General features: G+C 38.7%; 1 protein-coding gene across 4 annotated transcripts in view; it reads right to left on the bottom strand.

Annotated features, from left to right (window-relative positions):
- KREMEN1 (kringle containing transmembrane protein 1) overlaps positions 1–15,817 on the bottom strand; it is a 29,494-nt gene extending 13,677 nt beyond the window's left edge. For 2 of the 4 annotated variants that reach the window (XM_032198713.1, XM_032198714.1), the window contains exons 1-3: positions 15,586–15,817; positions 5,327–5,489; positions 2,568–2,659 (exon numbers count right to left, since the gene is read on the bottom strand). In XM_032198713.1, coding sequence (XP_032054604.1) covers positions 2,568–2,659; positions 5,327–5,489; positions 15,586–15,802 — 472 coding nt within the window. In that variant the 5' untranslated portion in view covers positions 15,803–15,817. Of the gene's footprint in view, positions 1–2,567; positions 2,660–5,326; positions 5,490–14,144; positions 14,272–15,288 lie in introns of those variants that run through there. The other 2 variants (XM_032198715.1, XM_032198716.1) reach the window with 2 other exon arrangements.
- Between the last annotated feature and the right edge of the window lie 308 nt (positions 15,818–16,125).

The raw sequence follows: 16,125 nt of genomic DNA, 5'->3' as shown, positions 1-16,125 counted from the left end.
TTTATCAAATTTATTATATGATATACGTGCACACAGGAAATAAGCTTACAGTAATGAAATCTGTTTGTGGTAAGAGACATATGTGGGCCATAAACACTGAGGTGCAATTTAGCAAGACAGTGAGCCTTACTTACTTTTACCTTTAGTGTGTGTATGCTCTTATTTGAATTTCAGTCTAACCTCATTGGAAAAGAGACCAAAAAAGCCAGGAATAGCTGCAGTATTGCAAATAAGCCATTTAAATCATTCAGACATAGCTATGCATTGAATAGTTCATATAAGATATACATGTTCTCTGAGGACTCATGGCTGCCTTTTTTTTTTATTTTGTTTATATCCACTCCATCAGACAAGACATCAAGAAAAAGAGAGGAAGAAAAAGAAAGTCTAAGCTCCTACTGGGGCAACCACTGTCTTCTGCATTTATGACCATCTATTCTCAGCTAACATTGCTAAGTTCTATACGTGTGCAGAATACATCTCTGAATTAAGCATTTCATGTTAAATATTAGTGAACAAGACATATGATAAAATCACGGTCTATGAAAATGTTTTAACTGTAGATTCCTAATTGTTACAGTGAATCACTGTATGCAAATGTCTCGAGATAATAATAAAGGAGCTTCATATTGTTGGCATTGTACTGGTATTATGTAGATATAGCTTATAGGTACATTATACTCCAGATACTTGGATTTTCTAGTAGTAAACATAATAATGTAAAAGAAGCTTATATGAGATAATTTTTTTTCTTCTCTAGAATTTTCAAATGGGCTTTCTTTACACAATTGCTTTTTTGCTCTACCATAAGACCCAGTTTTGTTTTATGTGCTCCACAAGTTAGTTTTGATGGTCCTATGATTTATCATCATGCCTACTGAAAACAGAAAATATGGTAAAGCATAAAAGTTTTTTTTGACTCACACAACTTCATTAACCATAAGGTTTGTATTAAGACTTGGAAGGACTTGCAGTGTACAGTTTGCTCTAAGTTGCTGTAATTCCTTTCTCTAGTATCCTGTTTCAGTGCACTGCTTGAAGCAGCTGCTGCTGGTCAAAAGGACATTTTGTAAATATAAGTCTGGATTATCTTTGCAAGTAAATGTCCAAATTTAAATCCTCAGTTCCCCACCACAGAGAAAATGATTAAGGCTTGTTTTAAAAGGATTCTTTGTGTAGAACAAATGAAGTGGAGAGAATTTGCCTTTCAGCTTTTTTACTGGTGACATATCCAGAGATTTTGCAAAATTTGTGGTCTTTAAAGAAATACAAATTCTTTAATTTGAGACCAAAACAAATGTATTCATTATGAGGATCATGCCTCTTAGATAAGACTTTGTAACTTAGAAAATGATAGTAAGATGTCCTCTGAACAATGAGCATCAGAGTGTCAAACAATTTTGTGTTACTTAAATTAGATACTTAATCTGCATTTAAGTCTAGGTAAAAGTCAACTGATAGGGTCACACTTACATATAAGTTTGCCTAACTTGAAGATGTGAATCATTTGCTCACATTCACAAAAAGAAAAAAACTGTGGACAAAATAATAAGAATAATAAAAAAATCACTTTAGATCTATTTTGCTTTGTTTGCTTTTGTTTCCTTAACTTCAAGTAAGAAATGTACTTCTTTGATTCAGAAGTATCCTTACATAAAGACAACTTCTCTGATAATTAACAGCATACACATAAATGATCTCAGAAGTAGAGCAGAGAGAGCAAGTAAAGGCATTAATGATTAGACTCAGTGAAACATTAAGCTACGGTTGCTAATATTTAGGCATATGTTAAAAATGTGATTCTTAGGAATTTATCCTGGAGCCTTCAGGAATAAAAATTTGGGAATATATTGACATGAACCATGGAAAAAGAAATAGATTTTAGACAAGTTAAGTAATACCGTATATTAATAATATTAAATTCTGGAAGGAGTGTTCAGGTGAATAGCGTATGAATTATCTGTTAAAAAAAAAAAAAAAAAAGAAAAAAGGAACAGAGTTATGTTTCTGGATTAACAGCAATTCTAAGTATATGCACCTGAAAGAACCAGAATTCTAGTATAGCTAACAAATACCCATCTTTTTCCTGTGTCACTCCTACTGTCCTTATTTCTTTTCAACAATTCTGTTTGTGGTTTGTTACACACATTAAACTAATGCCATTCATTTTACAAATGACTTGCAAATGATGGAGACATATGTATCTTTTTGAAAAATTAATTAATCATTTCCTATTAATTTTTCTCCTCTATACTTTACTAAATGAATGGCCTATTTCTATGGGTTCAGAAAACTAGCAGTACTTCATAAGTTTTGAGTGATTCTCTGTCTTGTATTTTAATATAAATAATATAAGCCAGTAATTCTGAGAGGAGATGAAGAACATAGCAATGGAGGGACAACTATACTGTAACCTTGTCATTAACTCTAGAGATGTTAAAAATACTGCTTAGTTTGCAAATGAAAATAAGCTGATTGGTCTTGGAAAATCACTACCCACTGCTGTATAACTGCCAGTCTCTGTTGTGCAGAGATGTGGGCCTAAAATAATTATGTGGTTCTCTTACTTCGGCAGGATGGAATCTCACAGTATTTCCAGTATATTCCATCCTCATGCTCTGCAATGTAGCACCACGGGCTGACATCTCCATCAGGGTTCCTGGGAGAGAAAAACTGAGAAAGTGAGTGAAAAATCAAATGTTTTAAAAGATTGTATTAAATATATTAAACCTGAGTGTCACCACTATTTTTTGTTCTAATGCCTACTGAATATTTAACCTGTTGAACTTACATGCCAAGAAAAATGAAAAAGCTGACAGGATGTTCAAATAACTTTGGTTATTACAGTATGCAGCAAGCATAAAAGGCTAGTGATGTGTAAAATACAACTTTTTTTTTTTTTTTTTCTTTAACTCTGAAAGGTGCAGAGCTATTTCTGGACAGTACTGACAGAGAGGAAGATTTTCAGCACCATGTCCTGTGTACAGGTTCCTTAGACTCCTAAACTTGATTTCCGCCTCGGTACAAAATAGTTCAGAAGCCATCTTTCTGTGTATAAGGACAAAAACATTTATCTGATAAAGTTTTGAGGAGGATTGTGGTCTGAGGAAGTTCTGAGGAAGAACTTCTTGAGTTCTTGAGGCAGGTGATTGTCATGAGTGATTCCCTGCTGATAAGTATGGAGGCATCCATCTGCCAACCTGACCTCTTGTCAGGAGAGGCTTGTTCCTTAAAGGGGCTTGGATAAGAGACATCATGGAAAGCCTGCCAAAGCTTGTCCATGAGTCAGATTATTACCCTCTGCTGCTTTTCCATTTAGGTGCTAATAACACCAAAGGTAAGTTAGAAAACATCAAGCAGGGCATGGTGGTCAAGGGTCTGGGAGCCCAGGTCATTTTTTCCTCAGTACTTCCAGTGAGGGTGAAGGATGGGAAGAGGTCAAGACAGATATTCCAAGTTAACTGGATGCACCACTGGTGTTGGCAACAGGGATTTGGCTTCTACAACCCTGGAACCCTGCTTGAAGATCAAGAACTGATAAGGAGAGATGGGCTCCACCTCACTAGGAGGGGCACATGTGTCTTTGCTAACAGGTTGGCCTGTTAAGAAGGTAAGAAGGGCTTATCTTATCTGGTAAGAAGGGCTTTAAATTAGGAAAGATGGGGCAAGGGGAGAATTACAGGGATGGGATAGGCAGCAATAAGTGGCTCAAGTCAGGATGTCTCCAGTGGGTGCATGCAGCCATGGAAGTGAGTGCAGGACATGACTATGAAGGATCCTCATGCACCCTTCTGGGAAACCTGTAGGCTTGATCACCTCCCTGAAATACTTGTATAGCAATGCACATAGCTTGGGGAATAAACAGGATGAATTGGAGATCTGTGTGAAATTGCAAAGCTACAATCTCATTACAATTATAGAAACATGGTGGGATAGCTCACGACTAGAATTCTGTCATGGAGGGCTACATGGTTGTTAGGAAAGACAGGCCAGGAAGACAAGGTGGTGAAGTTTCAGTTTACGTGAGAGCAACTGGAATGAATTGAGCTCTGCCTAGGGGTAGATGAAGAGCAGGTTGAGAGCTTATGAGTAACGATTAAAGGGCAGGATACCATGGCTGATACTGTTGTAGGAGTTCACTACAGACCAGCTCATCAGGAAGAGGAAGTAGATGAAGCCTTCTACAGACAGCTGGAAGTAGCCTCAAAATCACAGGACCTGGTTCTCATGAGGGGTTTCAACCACCCTGATGTCTGCTGGAAAGACTGTACAGCTATGCACAAACAGTTCAGGAGTTCCTGCAGAGCACTGATGATAACTTTTTGATACAGGTAGTCGAGGAGCCAACAATGAGAGGTGTGCTGCTGGATCTTGTGCTTACAAACAGAGAAGGACTGGTTGGAGATGTGGAGGTTGTGGGCAGTCTTGGCTGCAGTGACCATGAGATGGTGGAGTTCAGGATGTTGTGAAGAGGAAGCAGGGCAAGAATTAGCAACCTTGGACTTCAGGAGAGCCAGCTTTGGCCTCTTCAGGAATCTACTTGGAGGAATCCCATAGGTTAGGGCCCCAGAAGGAAAGGGGGTCCAAAAGAGCTGGTCAGTATACAAGCATCACTTCCTCCAAGGTCAAGATCTATGTATTCCTATGAGCAAAATGCAAGCAAAGGGGGCAGAAGACCTGCTTGGATTTGGCTCCTATATCCTGAAGTTCTTACATAGGTTTCATTTTGAATTCTATCCATAGTAATTGAGGACTTCTCTAGAATGCAAGGAGACGAGAGTGCCATGGTTTGAAAAGGTATTGTAACCTCTGACAGTTGAATTTTTAATGTCTAATACAAGCTCTGAGTCATTGAACAGTTTGTGCTGATAATTTTTAGTGACTATATAACTTTCTCTAATGCAAAACTCTTGAGACATACTGTATAACAGAACCACATTTGTGTGTGAGGACAAAAACTATAATGTTCCAGAGACTCATTAATGCCTTTTTACTACTTTCTTGGATCAGGGTTTGTTTGTTTGTTTGTTGTTTTTTAGTTATCTCCACCTTATCTTTAGTCTTTCTCCATTGTGCCAAATTACAGATTGGATATATGATATGGACTGTGGGTGAGAGCTGGCTTTAAAAATATTATTCTACTAATAGTGCTTGTGTGCTCAACCAAAGATCCAGGGTACTAATTACAAAAGAAAACAAAATCTGTTAGATATTAATGGTTATTACATTCTTCACTATTTGACGGGAAGTTTTCTAATTTTGTGTCAGCTGTTTAAAGTAAAACTGGGTATATAGGCAACATTAGTAGCAATGAGATATTCCTTACCTGCAGTAGTTATGCTCTCCAAGCCCTCCCTCCCCATTGGGATATTTCAAAGTATTATATGGATGCTCAAAGGTCTCATTCCAAAAAAGACAAGGTTTCCCTGCGTATTGGGAGGTCTGATTCTGAGTGCCACGATAGTCAGCTCCATTTGCTGTATAACATTCTGGGAAGAAATGGAAATGGAAAAAGAGAGAAAAAATGTATGCAGGCTTAGCGTTTGGTTGTTCTCCCCTTATGCTCCACCCCACCTCCAAGAACCCAGTTTCCTTTCAATTAACATGTTTCCTGCATTGTATAGGCAACTAAAGATGTTGCTTGAGATTTACATTTTCTCAAACACCTATTGAAGGGATTATGATTTTCTTATTTTTACTAAACAATGTATAAGACATCCTGGTTAGGGATGAAGAGTGACTAAGACAATTAAAATACATTTTCTGAGTGAGCAAATTACATTTTGTACTGTTTTCTCTGTGTTTTACTAGTTAGGCTGATTGTGTAACTTGTTAATTTTCCAAAAAGAAAAGTAGCTGATGTTTTCAGTCTGCCACTTATCAGCATATTGCCCAAATCGCATTCTAGTTTAACTAAATTTGTGAATACATGTAAATTATAAAGTGAACGATTTTGTAGGCATGGATCTTGCAAACATTTATTTCCTGATTTAGAAAAATTCTCATGCATTTTTCCTCTGGACTGAATTTCAATTGAAAGGGAGCTCCTTCTATACAATACAAACATCATACTCTGATCTGCACAGAAGCATTTGCATTCAGATTAGAATTTACAAGTCAATTTTGCTTCACTCATGTTTTCTCCTATTCATGACTGTTTTCCTAGCTTCATAATATTCAGTAAGTTAGAAATCAAAGCAGAGAATGATTTTCTAGTCATGAAATACACTATCCACTTTTCAGCTGAACTACAAATCTCTTGCTGCATGGCTTTGCTTTGTCTTAATAATGATATCTTCTGATCAAATCAATATTCAAAAACATGCATATTTTTACTTTCTACTAAAAACAGAAAACATTGTTGGACTGTTGCCCTGTAAAGGTGACTGACTACTGGAACAGGTTGCCCAGAGAGGCAGTGGATTCTCCCTCCTTGGAGATATTCAAAAAACATCCTGTGTCCAGGGAAACCTGCTTTAAGTGACCTTGCCTGAACCAAGGGTTTGGACAAGATGACCTACAGAGGTCCCTTCCAACATCAACCATTATGTGATTCTTTGATCACCTTCCAGAAGTAACCACTGTAAACAAGTCAATCCTATTTATAATTAATCCTTGGTAACATTTGTCATCCATGCATTTATTTAAAACTAGTATTAAAATACAACTTTCCATTACATAATAAAAATTGCTGTGTTACACTGCTGTAACCATTTCTTTGTACTGTGTAGCATTATTGGGGAAAGTCAGAAACACCTCTTACTAACTACAGGCTGGGCAACATTCTGTTTTATTTGATAGCATTTTCTCTTTTTATCTAATTCTCTCTCATGTAACAGCTGCATATATATTCTACTCTACTGCCCTGAAGGAAAGGGAGAGTGTTCTGCTGTTGTACTATTCCTGAAGTGGTATCTGCTCATCTCAGGTGTCCTCGTCAGGTGTCCCAAATCATCTCAGGTGTCTCAGGTGTCCCTCACAAAAGAGGGCTAGAAAGACCCTTAAAAATGTGGTTGCAGATGAATGAGGAAAAAACTTATCTTAGTCATATTAATCTGTATGCTTTTATATTTTATTTTTCATTTAGAAATACTGTAGCAGAAGGGAAAATATATTATTAAAACCATGCCTTTGAAATCAGTTTAATTTGGGCTCACATATATAAAAATGGTGTAATTATAATTATTTCACAGTTTTGTTGAGCAGAAAATTAAAGCTGATGTTTTTGTGCCTTCAGTGTGCATTTTCATGCCTAGGCAAGTTAGAATTTCTTTAAAATGAAACTTTATTGCTGAGGATATATAGAAAACATGTATGCACAGCTATTAATGGATACTGATACCATCTCTGGATAGAAAGCTATCTAATCTAGCAAAACCAAGCTTCAGGTTAATACTTATCCTTACTTTAATTTACCTGACCTCATCAGCCATGCAGGTGAGCTACATACATTTACTTCAAAAGGCAAATCTGCATTTCGGGTATTTGGGTCACCACAGACATTTTTATAAACATGAAAAAACTTTCAAAGTCACCACATTGTTGCTACTTTCTTCAATAATTCTCTTGGTTTGCCATAAATGTCAAAGTTTTTCTATGCCATAGAAAAATAAATAGCTGAAAAATATAAACTGATGAATTTGACAGAAAAGGGAGGAAAACATAATCAAACTGGACAAACTAAATAATGTACAGTATAAAGATGCAGTTGTGAGGAGTGATAAACACAGCCAGAAAATATATCTTCTTCAGTGCTATTACTTTTTTTTTTTTTTCTTTTCAAATCTCAACTAGAAGCAATATGTACTAACATATACTCAGAAATGTGAGGAATGCTACAATACCTGAATGTAATGTAGCACACAGACTAAACTGAAGTTAACATCAAACCATTTGAGGCTCTGCTAAGACTGGCCCGTGCTTTAAATTGAAGTAGCAACTGCCTTTCATTTTCACGTTCAGCAATCTTTCTTATTTTTTTGAAGTGTTGTTCTTCAAACTTCATTTCACTAGTACTTTAAGGATATTGTATGAAAGGAAGAGTCAGAGTTTGCTTCATTCCTTTTAGCTATAGTGTTCTGTTCTCAAGATAACAGGTATCTGTAACAGTGCTTCCTTTGTTTCTTTGCCTGGCTAAGACATTTGGGGAAAATGAGCCAGCTGAGCTGCAGTGGAGCTCCCCTGGTTTTGTTGATATTTTTGTTAGATGTGGAAATAGGAGTGAGTTGATCAGAAAACCTGAAATTAAACCTGTGTTTTAAATTATGGCATTTAGCAATTGTTATCAAATGAAATACATACTTTTTTTTCACTTTTTTTTTTTTTTTTTTTTTTTTTGTTATGGAGGTAATCTGGTAGGAAGTTTTCATTTAGTTAAGGATTGATAATAGTTATTTTGCCAAAGCACTGACATACAAATTTTTCAAGTAAGCTTTGTCATTCCAAAAAAAAATCCACAAAAACACAAAAAACAAGCAAACAAAAAAACACCTCAGTCCTACTCTCTTTTACCTTAAACAATCATCTTTGAGATCTACTGAGATATACCTTGTGTGTTTTTCTATAAAATCCTGAGTAACATTGCTCCAGATCCCTCAGCGTATTCAGTATCTCGGCTGTAAATAGCTGAGTTCTTCCATTTAGCATACATAGCAATTTCTCTGTATGTTCTGCATGACAGCCAAGACACTACCTTAGAGATCTCACTATGAAATTAATATTCAGTGTAGTAAAGGTGAGAAGTGAATGTATTACCTGCAGGCTGTACTTTCAAGACAAAAGCCTTAAGAGATTCTAAAGAAGAGCAGGTTAGAAACTTTGTCCTTATTTTTGTCTCACACTACTGCTGCAATGATTCTGTGAAAAGACAGTCTTAAAAGGTCAGACAGATATGTCTGCACAAAACTAATCCAAATGAGATCATCTAAATGAAACAGTCAGGAAAGTGTGGATTTAACAGTATTAGTAAAAACAGTTGGGCTTACTCAAATTACCTGATTTATGTTTGGTAGATTATGATCATACAGAAAAAAGGGGAAACAAACAAACAGCATGAAAGGACCGGAGTGTCATTGTGGTTGACAGATTTGTCATGATTCCTGTTCATGCACCCAAGGCTCAGTTTAAATCACCCTTCCAACCATAAACCTATATTAAATCACCAGATTCTTTAGAAAGTACACAGAGAAAGCTGTGACAAGTCAAAGTTTGAAGTCTACAGACTTCTTGTATTTCTAAGATGCTAGTCAGCTGGGTTTCAGACAATATCTGAAGTACAAGCTTGTGTCAAATCCATAATTAAAACCGAAGTGTCCATGATGATTTCACTCTATTAATACCTAATGACCCTGTTGCATCTACTGTATGGTGGAGAAATCTGCCAACAGCAGTAAGCAAAGACAGACCCATTGCAGAGGTTTTATTCATGAAAAGCTGAAAGGTTTTAACAGGTCCTGTTCAGGATAATGTTTATGAGACTCAGTGAGAAAACATGAACTGCAGTATGCTGTCAGGACTGTTTTTTTTCCCAATACATCTGGTGCCATGATTGACATAAAAATAACCTTTTTTCAAATGAATACTTAGACTAGGTAAGTACATTTTGAATGGCAACTGCTAGAAACAAAAAGCAGAAAATAAGCCTGGGGATGGTTGTCTACCATGAGTGAATGCTCAGTGTGAGATACAGGTTCACAATTAGTTTTATTAGAGCCAGATCAACATTTGGAAGATCAAACAGCAGCTGTAGTAGAAATTTTTTCCATCTGTCTCAGTTTCTTCTTCTTCAGTGTAGGGACCTTACAATGATCATTTATGCCTTTGTTACTTTGGAACTGTATGACTGCCTGCACTCCACATGGGCACCACTTTAAAATCATTTGCAAAATTAAGGTAGTGCAGAATATAACAGACCGACTGTTACAGTGAATGAACCACTACTGATAAAACCTTGAAATTTCTGAGTCTCTATTAGCTTCCAATGATTTTCTAAGATGGACATACAAATATTGGCCTTAATCTCTGAAGTCCTTGATAGCAAGAAGCCCGGTTACCTGAGAAATTGTATACATGTATTTCATGCCTCATCATGATTGATGGAAATAGTACAAACACTTTAGTTTCGTCTGCAGTCTTCTTAGTATGAATGAGAGGAAAAGTAAAGAAAATGGCTACTCAAGCACCCTTTCTCTTCTGGCTAAGAAATAGGAAATCTCTGATCATTCCTCAAAGTCCATCACTTCTCAAAAACATATATTTAGTAATATCACAAATTGCAGACTGAAGAGATGGAGACTCAGGATGGTTTAAATGACATCTTAGAGTACACTTGTAAGTTTGGGGTGCATACATAACTTTCCTGGGAGACTGAAAAGTCAGAATAACAAGCTCATTATTATTTCACTGAAAAAAAAAAAAAAAGTTACTGGATTTATTTGCTTGCTTTAAGTTCTGGAAGCTATTTAGAGTGCTAACTAGTGGCAGGAGACATTAAAGGTTAACAATTATCAACTGAAAACTAGCCTACACAGGCCAGAAATTATCCTACCAGTAACAGTCAAAAAAGAAGCAAGGTTTTATTTTAATAATCTGCAGATAAAAGAATAAGGAAAGGTAAATTAAAATGGCTGCTATTTAAGTATTAGGTCTCATTACAGTGGCATGATAGCCACTTTGAATGTTCTGGGAGGCTTGAGCAAGAAATAAAGATACCTATAATTTACATGGATAAGAATATGGAACCAAAGGTGCCAGGCCTGATAATGACTAGGTATCAGTTGCTTGATGCATTTGTTTTAATAGTGGGTTAAGAAGAGTTTTAGGACATTTCCATTCTACCAAACTGTTCTAGTTCTTGTGGGAATCTGCAATTTGAGCACTCCTCCTTAAATGAAAGCACTCTATCTAGGTGCAGATGGCAACAGTTACAGGCACTAACCAGATGCTGCAGTCTCTAATTTGATTGAAAGGGTATAATTAGACAGCAGAAACACTTCAATGAGAAAGCAATGCACAGAGGAAAGGACAGAAACCACTTAACTGATGCCAAGATACCCCTGCAGTAACAGAGGCAGGGGCCCACAGATGGAAAGGGCAGAACACCCAAATTACCTTCCTCTGATGAGAGCATTTTTGTTTCCTTATGGATATGTGAGTAGAGATTCTATTATCATAGGTTGCCACAGTTCTTCATGTGGGAACACTGATTAAAACCAGAAGAAGCTTCAGGAGATCAAAAAGACAAATATGGCTTCTGTGGTCATTATTAAAAATATTTTTAGGAGTGCAATGGTCTTCTCTGAAATGCAGTTTTATCAATTTAAACAAATGTTCATTTGAATATTTTCATATGAATGATTGGTCTGAAAAATCTTATTCTAAATTATGTTATGATGTAAAATAAATGAATCTGGGTTGTATAAAACAGTTTTATACCTCCCCAGCTGAAAAATTAGTGTACTATTTTTAGATTTCAATACTTTGCTATTAAAATTAATACAAATGTAAAAAAAAAAAAAAAAATCCTTATAAAATCTACCAGACTAGGATAAATATACTGTAACAGGGGAAACAAACAAACAAACAAATAAAAAACAGCAGACATGAACTACAGAAAAAACACAGGAAGGAATGATCTTTGTTTAAAATTGCGATTTTCAAAATTGCTAGAAAATAACTCCTCATTTGTTCAGTCAGCTACTATAAGTCTGATACGATGCTACAAGAGCACTCATCTGAAAATTTCTTCTATGCAGTATAGGATCATTCTGTACATAGTTTAAAAATCTCTCTCAAGCTACTTAGCCACACAGACATATACCAATAACCTTTTGAGGTCCTCAACTGCAATAAAATAATCTTATTTAGCATTGGTCCAAAGCAGACAGTAGTTACAGTGAATACTCACCTGACATTTGATCAAACCTTTTCTTAAGTATCCATCTGCACAGTAAATATGAGACTGGGAATGTACAGATTTGCAGTTCCATGCTTGTGCTCCCTGGCAGTGAATGAGTTGTTATAAGCGAGCTTGCTATTCTTGGGAAAATTTGATTACTAACCTTCAATCTAAGCACTTTTTCATCACACTTGCCTTTTTTTTTTTTTTTTTAATCTGAAAATATGCTATCTGAATGGCCAGTTGGAGCAAGCAAATTAGGATATGAGCATGAGCAGCTCATTACTTCTAATTCTTAAAAGTATGTATTTTGCACATGTTCTTTTCTTCTTTTTTTTTTTTCTTTTTTTTTTTTCTTTTTAAATTTGTACAATACAAACATGCTATATTAGTCACAACTTTGTAGCTGTTGGCTGGTTCTCAGCAGCAAGATAATATAAACACACTTGCTTGGCTTGTGATTCTTTATCACTGGAAGTTAGAATGTATGATGTAGCCCCAGAGGAATTTCTGTTCCTTAATACACGCATTTGTTTTCTTTGTGAAATTTTAAAACTGTTGTTCCACCGTCAAGCATGGCAGACTGAATCCCTCCAGAAATTTTACCAGCATGGGCTATAACCACTGTGCGGATGGAGGGAGTGGTAAATTGCACAACCACTATGGTGTGATACGACAAAGAATGCAAATTTTGCAGCTGGCAGCATGAAATCACTGCCTTCTTCCCACTTCTTTGGATCCACCCTACTGAAATCCATTCACATAACTGTGGGCTTTGAGTTACACTCTATGCATGTACAAGCATGATATGCTGAAGTATCTGGACTGACTATTTCACTTTGTATCCGTCTGGTTAGAAATATTTTTTGGATATTTACATGACAACTGCTCCAGGCATATCAAGTGGAACTGTTTAACTGTATCAGTGAGACATAGGCAGATAAAAATCACAAGAGATACGAGGTTTGTAAGACAAGACTGAAACAGCAGTTTAAAAGGACAGACTCAGCTGGGAAGGACAAGGACATAGTGATCCACTATTGCTAAACAGGAAGATAACAGAGAAAGGAAGATAACAGAGAAAAGAAGAGAAGACTGACAATCATATAAATTTCTGACTGGGAAATTAAGTGAACAATATAAATACAGAAACTAAAAGCGACAACATATTGCACTGAGTATGTAGAATAATATTTGTTCAATGAAACTAACGTGACCCAGATTTCAATTTCTTTGCCTTTGTAATACAACTATCACCAAATTCAGACAATCCTTTAATGTTAGGCAATCCACTACCCACCTCTAATTTCTGATTCACTTGACAAATGTGGTGCTTCTGAAGTTTGAATGCTGCAAATTTCATAATTTGAATTAATAGAAACTGTTAGACATCACACAGTGAAGCACAAACACTGTGAAAAGTAGCTCAGTACTATATGCAAAAAATGATAGTTAACTCACTGTGGTCAATACAAGCCATTTTTCATAAGGCAATTCCAGAAATTAAAGATTCTCCCTGTCTTAGGAAATGATGGTGTGATGCAATCTGTATTTCGTATGCATCTTTTACAATAAATGTATGAAGACATGCATTCAATAAAAACAAACAAATAAATAAATAAAAGAGCAGGCCTTAAAAACACACTATATGACAAACTGCCTTACAAAAGAAACATTAACATTTGTTATTTCAGAATTCTGCTAGCTTTGAATGCAACTTGATCCAACTGATCCCATTTCAGTCCTGTGGGATTAAGGGTGAGGAAAAAGATTCTGAGGTATGGTTTGCACAGATTAACAACTCTGCAGATTTTGTACACGCCATATTGTTCATGCCATACCAATTAGAGGTCATTATTGAAGAGCAGATGTGCACTGTTTTCAGGTTCATTAGCAGAAGACAGATAGGTGGCTGTGCTTCCTAGATCCATTATCCTTTGCTACCAGTTCACCCAATGTAACATTCATTTTTTCCCCTGACAGTTGCTTGTGCTCAGGCCCCTCTGTTACCTTTAGTGGCTGTGAATACATGCAGTTAGAGGTTGGCTAAAGCATGGAAGTGCAGTTGCATAAACAGACTCCTCTAAATTGCCTATGAACCAAACATTTGTACAGGGATATATCCTCTACTTGCTCATTTGCAGCATGCTGTGAAGAATACAACCACCTGTGCAATATGTTCTGTTTACAGTTCAGCTCAGAAACCTTAAAAGACGACATACTCCTACTCAAGTAAATGAAGGATTACCTTCTCTGTGCAACATGCATGGCCTGATTGTACTGGGAACAGACCACTAGACATGGTCTAGGTATATATCCTTGTCTAGGTTGTTCTCTTCTGAGATGTTGTAAAGTTTACATTTTCAGTTCTCTTTCTGATATTAAGAAAGAAAGAAAGAAAGAAAGAAAGAAAGAAAGAAAGAAAGAAAGAAAGAAAGAAAGAAAGAAAGAAAGAAAGAAAATTGATGTAAATCTTTCCCAAATCTAATTAAGTGCACCTACAAAAACTTCAAAATGAGAAAATATCTGTACATGGCTAAACGAGCAAAATACATATTAAATATTTATATAAAAATAGTAATAACAACTAGGGTTAGAATATGCAAAACATATCCAGGAGGACCATGCATATGATAGCTCTGGCACTGTGACCATCCAGAACAGCCACTCTAAATCTTGCAAAGCAGGACTAGTGTTTACCAGAGTGGTACCTGAAATGATCAGTACCAGCTGAAGTGAGAACAAAACGGTGCAGAGAAATTTTAAGTGAAAAATCAGTGAAGAACTCACTAACCATCCACGAAGATTCAGGCTTCACAGATTGCTTGACTGAATGAGAGATGTTTGTGACTGGCAGGGAGCAGATGCAGCATGCTACATAGAGGTGAGATGGCCACCATCCAAGCTCTGGCTCCGTGGCCCCAATTCTGCCCTGCTGCCACTAATTATTTAATTTCCCAGTGAGTAAGTGTACCCACGTCCTGCAGTCCTCTCTCCCTGCACATACCTCTGTCCTGCAGGCCTAGCCACCAAACCACTTCGTTAGAGAAATGTGCTGCATACGCTTTTATACGGTGTTCCAGACTCCCATCTCTGCGAGCATAGTGAGATCCACAAATACCGACGCACTACAAACAGCGCACGAAAATACATCTTTGTACGAGCAGCCTCGAGCCGTGCACCGCGCTGGTGAGCCGGAAGGGATGTCGTCGCGAACTCCAGGAGGTGCTGCCGGGCGGCAGAGCCCTGCCGCGGCGGGCTGCGTGCCAGCTGCAAGCCTGCAGAGTTCGGGAGCAGACCGGGCAGCTCTCTCGCCACTCAGCCCCGCTAGAAGACCGTGGAGCAGCCCCAGACGCACTCCCCTTCCCCGTTCCGCGCTAAGCGTCACTCACCGGAGAGAACGGGCTCGCGGCAGCAGCTCAGCGCCAGCCCTGAGAAGGCCAGAACGGCGGCGAGGGCGGGGGGCTCCATGACCAGGGGCCGCCGGGCCGCGCCGTGCTGGCAGGCGGCAGCTGCAGCGCTCCCGGGGCAGAGGTGGTTGCGGACGGCCGGGAAGAGCGCAAAGTGCGGGAAGCGGAGGCCCTACTGCATGTGTCCTGTAACTGCGCCCCAGCGAGGTGCCGAGTGGCAGATGAGGGATCCTATTACCAGCCATGTGACAGGAAAGGATAAGAAACCAACATCCCAACCTGCTGGTCCTGCTGCATCGGAGGATCGCGGAACTGCTGCCTTTACGTCTGACACCGACGGGTTTGGGCTGCTGGTGCTCGCTCCGGATGCCACCACAGGGGCTCCGCGGAGCTCTCCTCTCGGGCAGAGCCGCCCGTCCGCCAGCGAGGCAGCGGCGGGGCCAGCCCCGGCACCAGCCCCGGCACCGCCCAGCGAGCCGTGTATCTCCCTCGGCATCCCACTCTGGCCTCTCGCAGACAGTCCCCCGACTGTGGCCGCGGAAGATACGCGGCACAGCCCGTCAGCCCCGCCCAGCCGAGGGCTCTGGCTACGGCCGGCCACTGTTCGGCCCCGCGCTCGGCCTCTGCTAGTCTGGGGTCCCCTGCGGACTGCCTGCCAGCAGATGGGAGCATGCAGATGCAGCGTCCCTCTTCCCTTCGGGGAAGGGCGCGGGGAGGAGAAAGAACGCCGGTCTCGCACGGTGGCTCTGCGGGGGCACGGTGGGACCGCGAGAGCGCGCGGCAGGGCCCTGTGCTCCGTGAGCGTCTAGGAGGGCGGTG

The sequence above is a fragment of the Aythya fuligula genome, chromosome 17 (genome assembly GCF_009819795.1).
Source record: "Aythya fuligula isolate bAytFul2 chromosome 17, bAytFul2.pri, whole genome shotgun sequence".
In the NCBI taxonomy this organism is placed as follows: domain Eukaryota; kingdom Metazoa; phylum Chordata; class Aves; order Anseriformes; family Anatidae; genus Aythya; species Aythya fuligula.
Note: the sequence above shows the minus strand (reverse complement) of the source record. Positions and strands in the feature narration are given on the sequence as shown.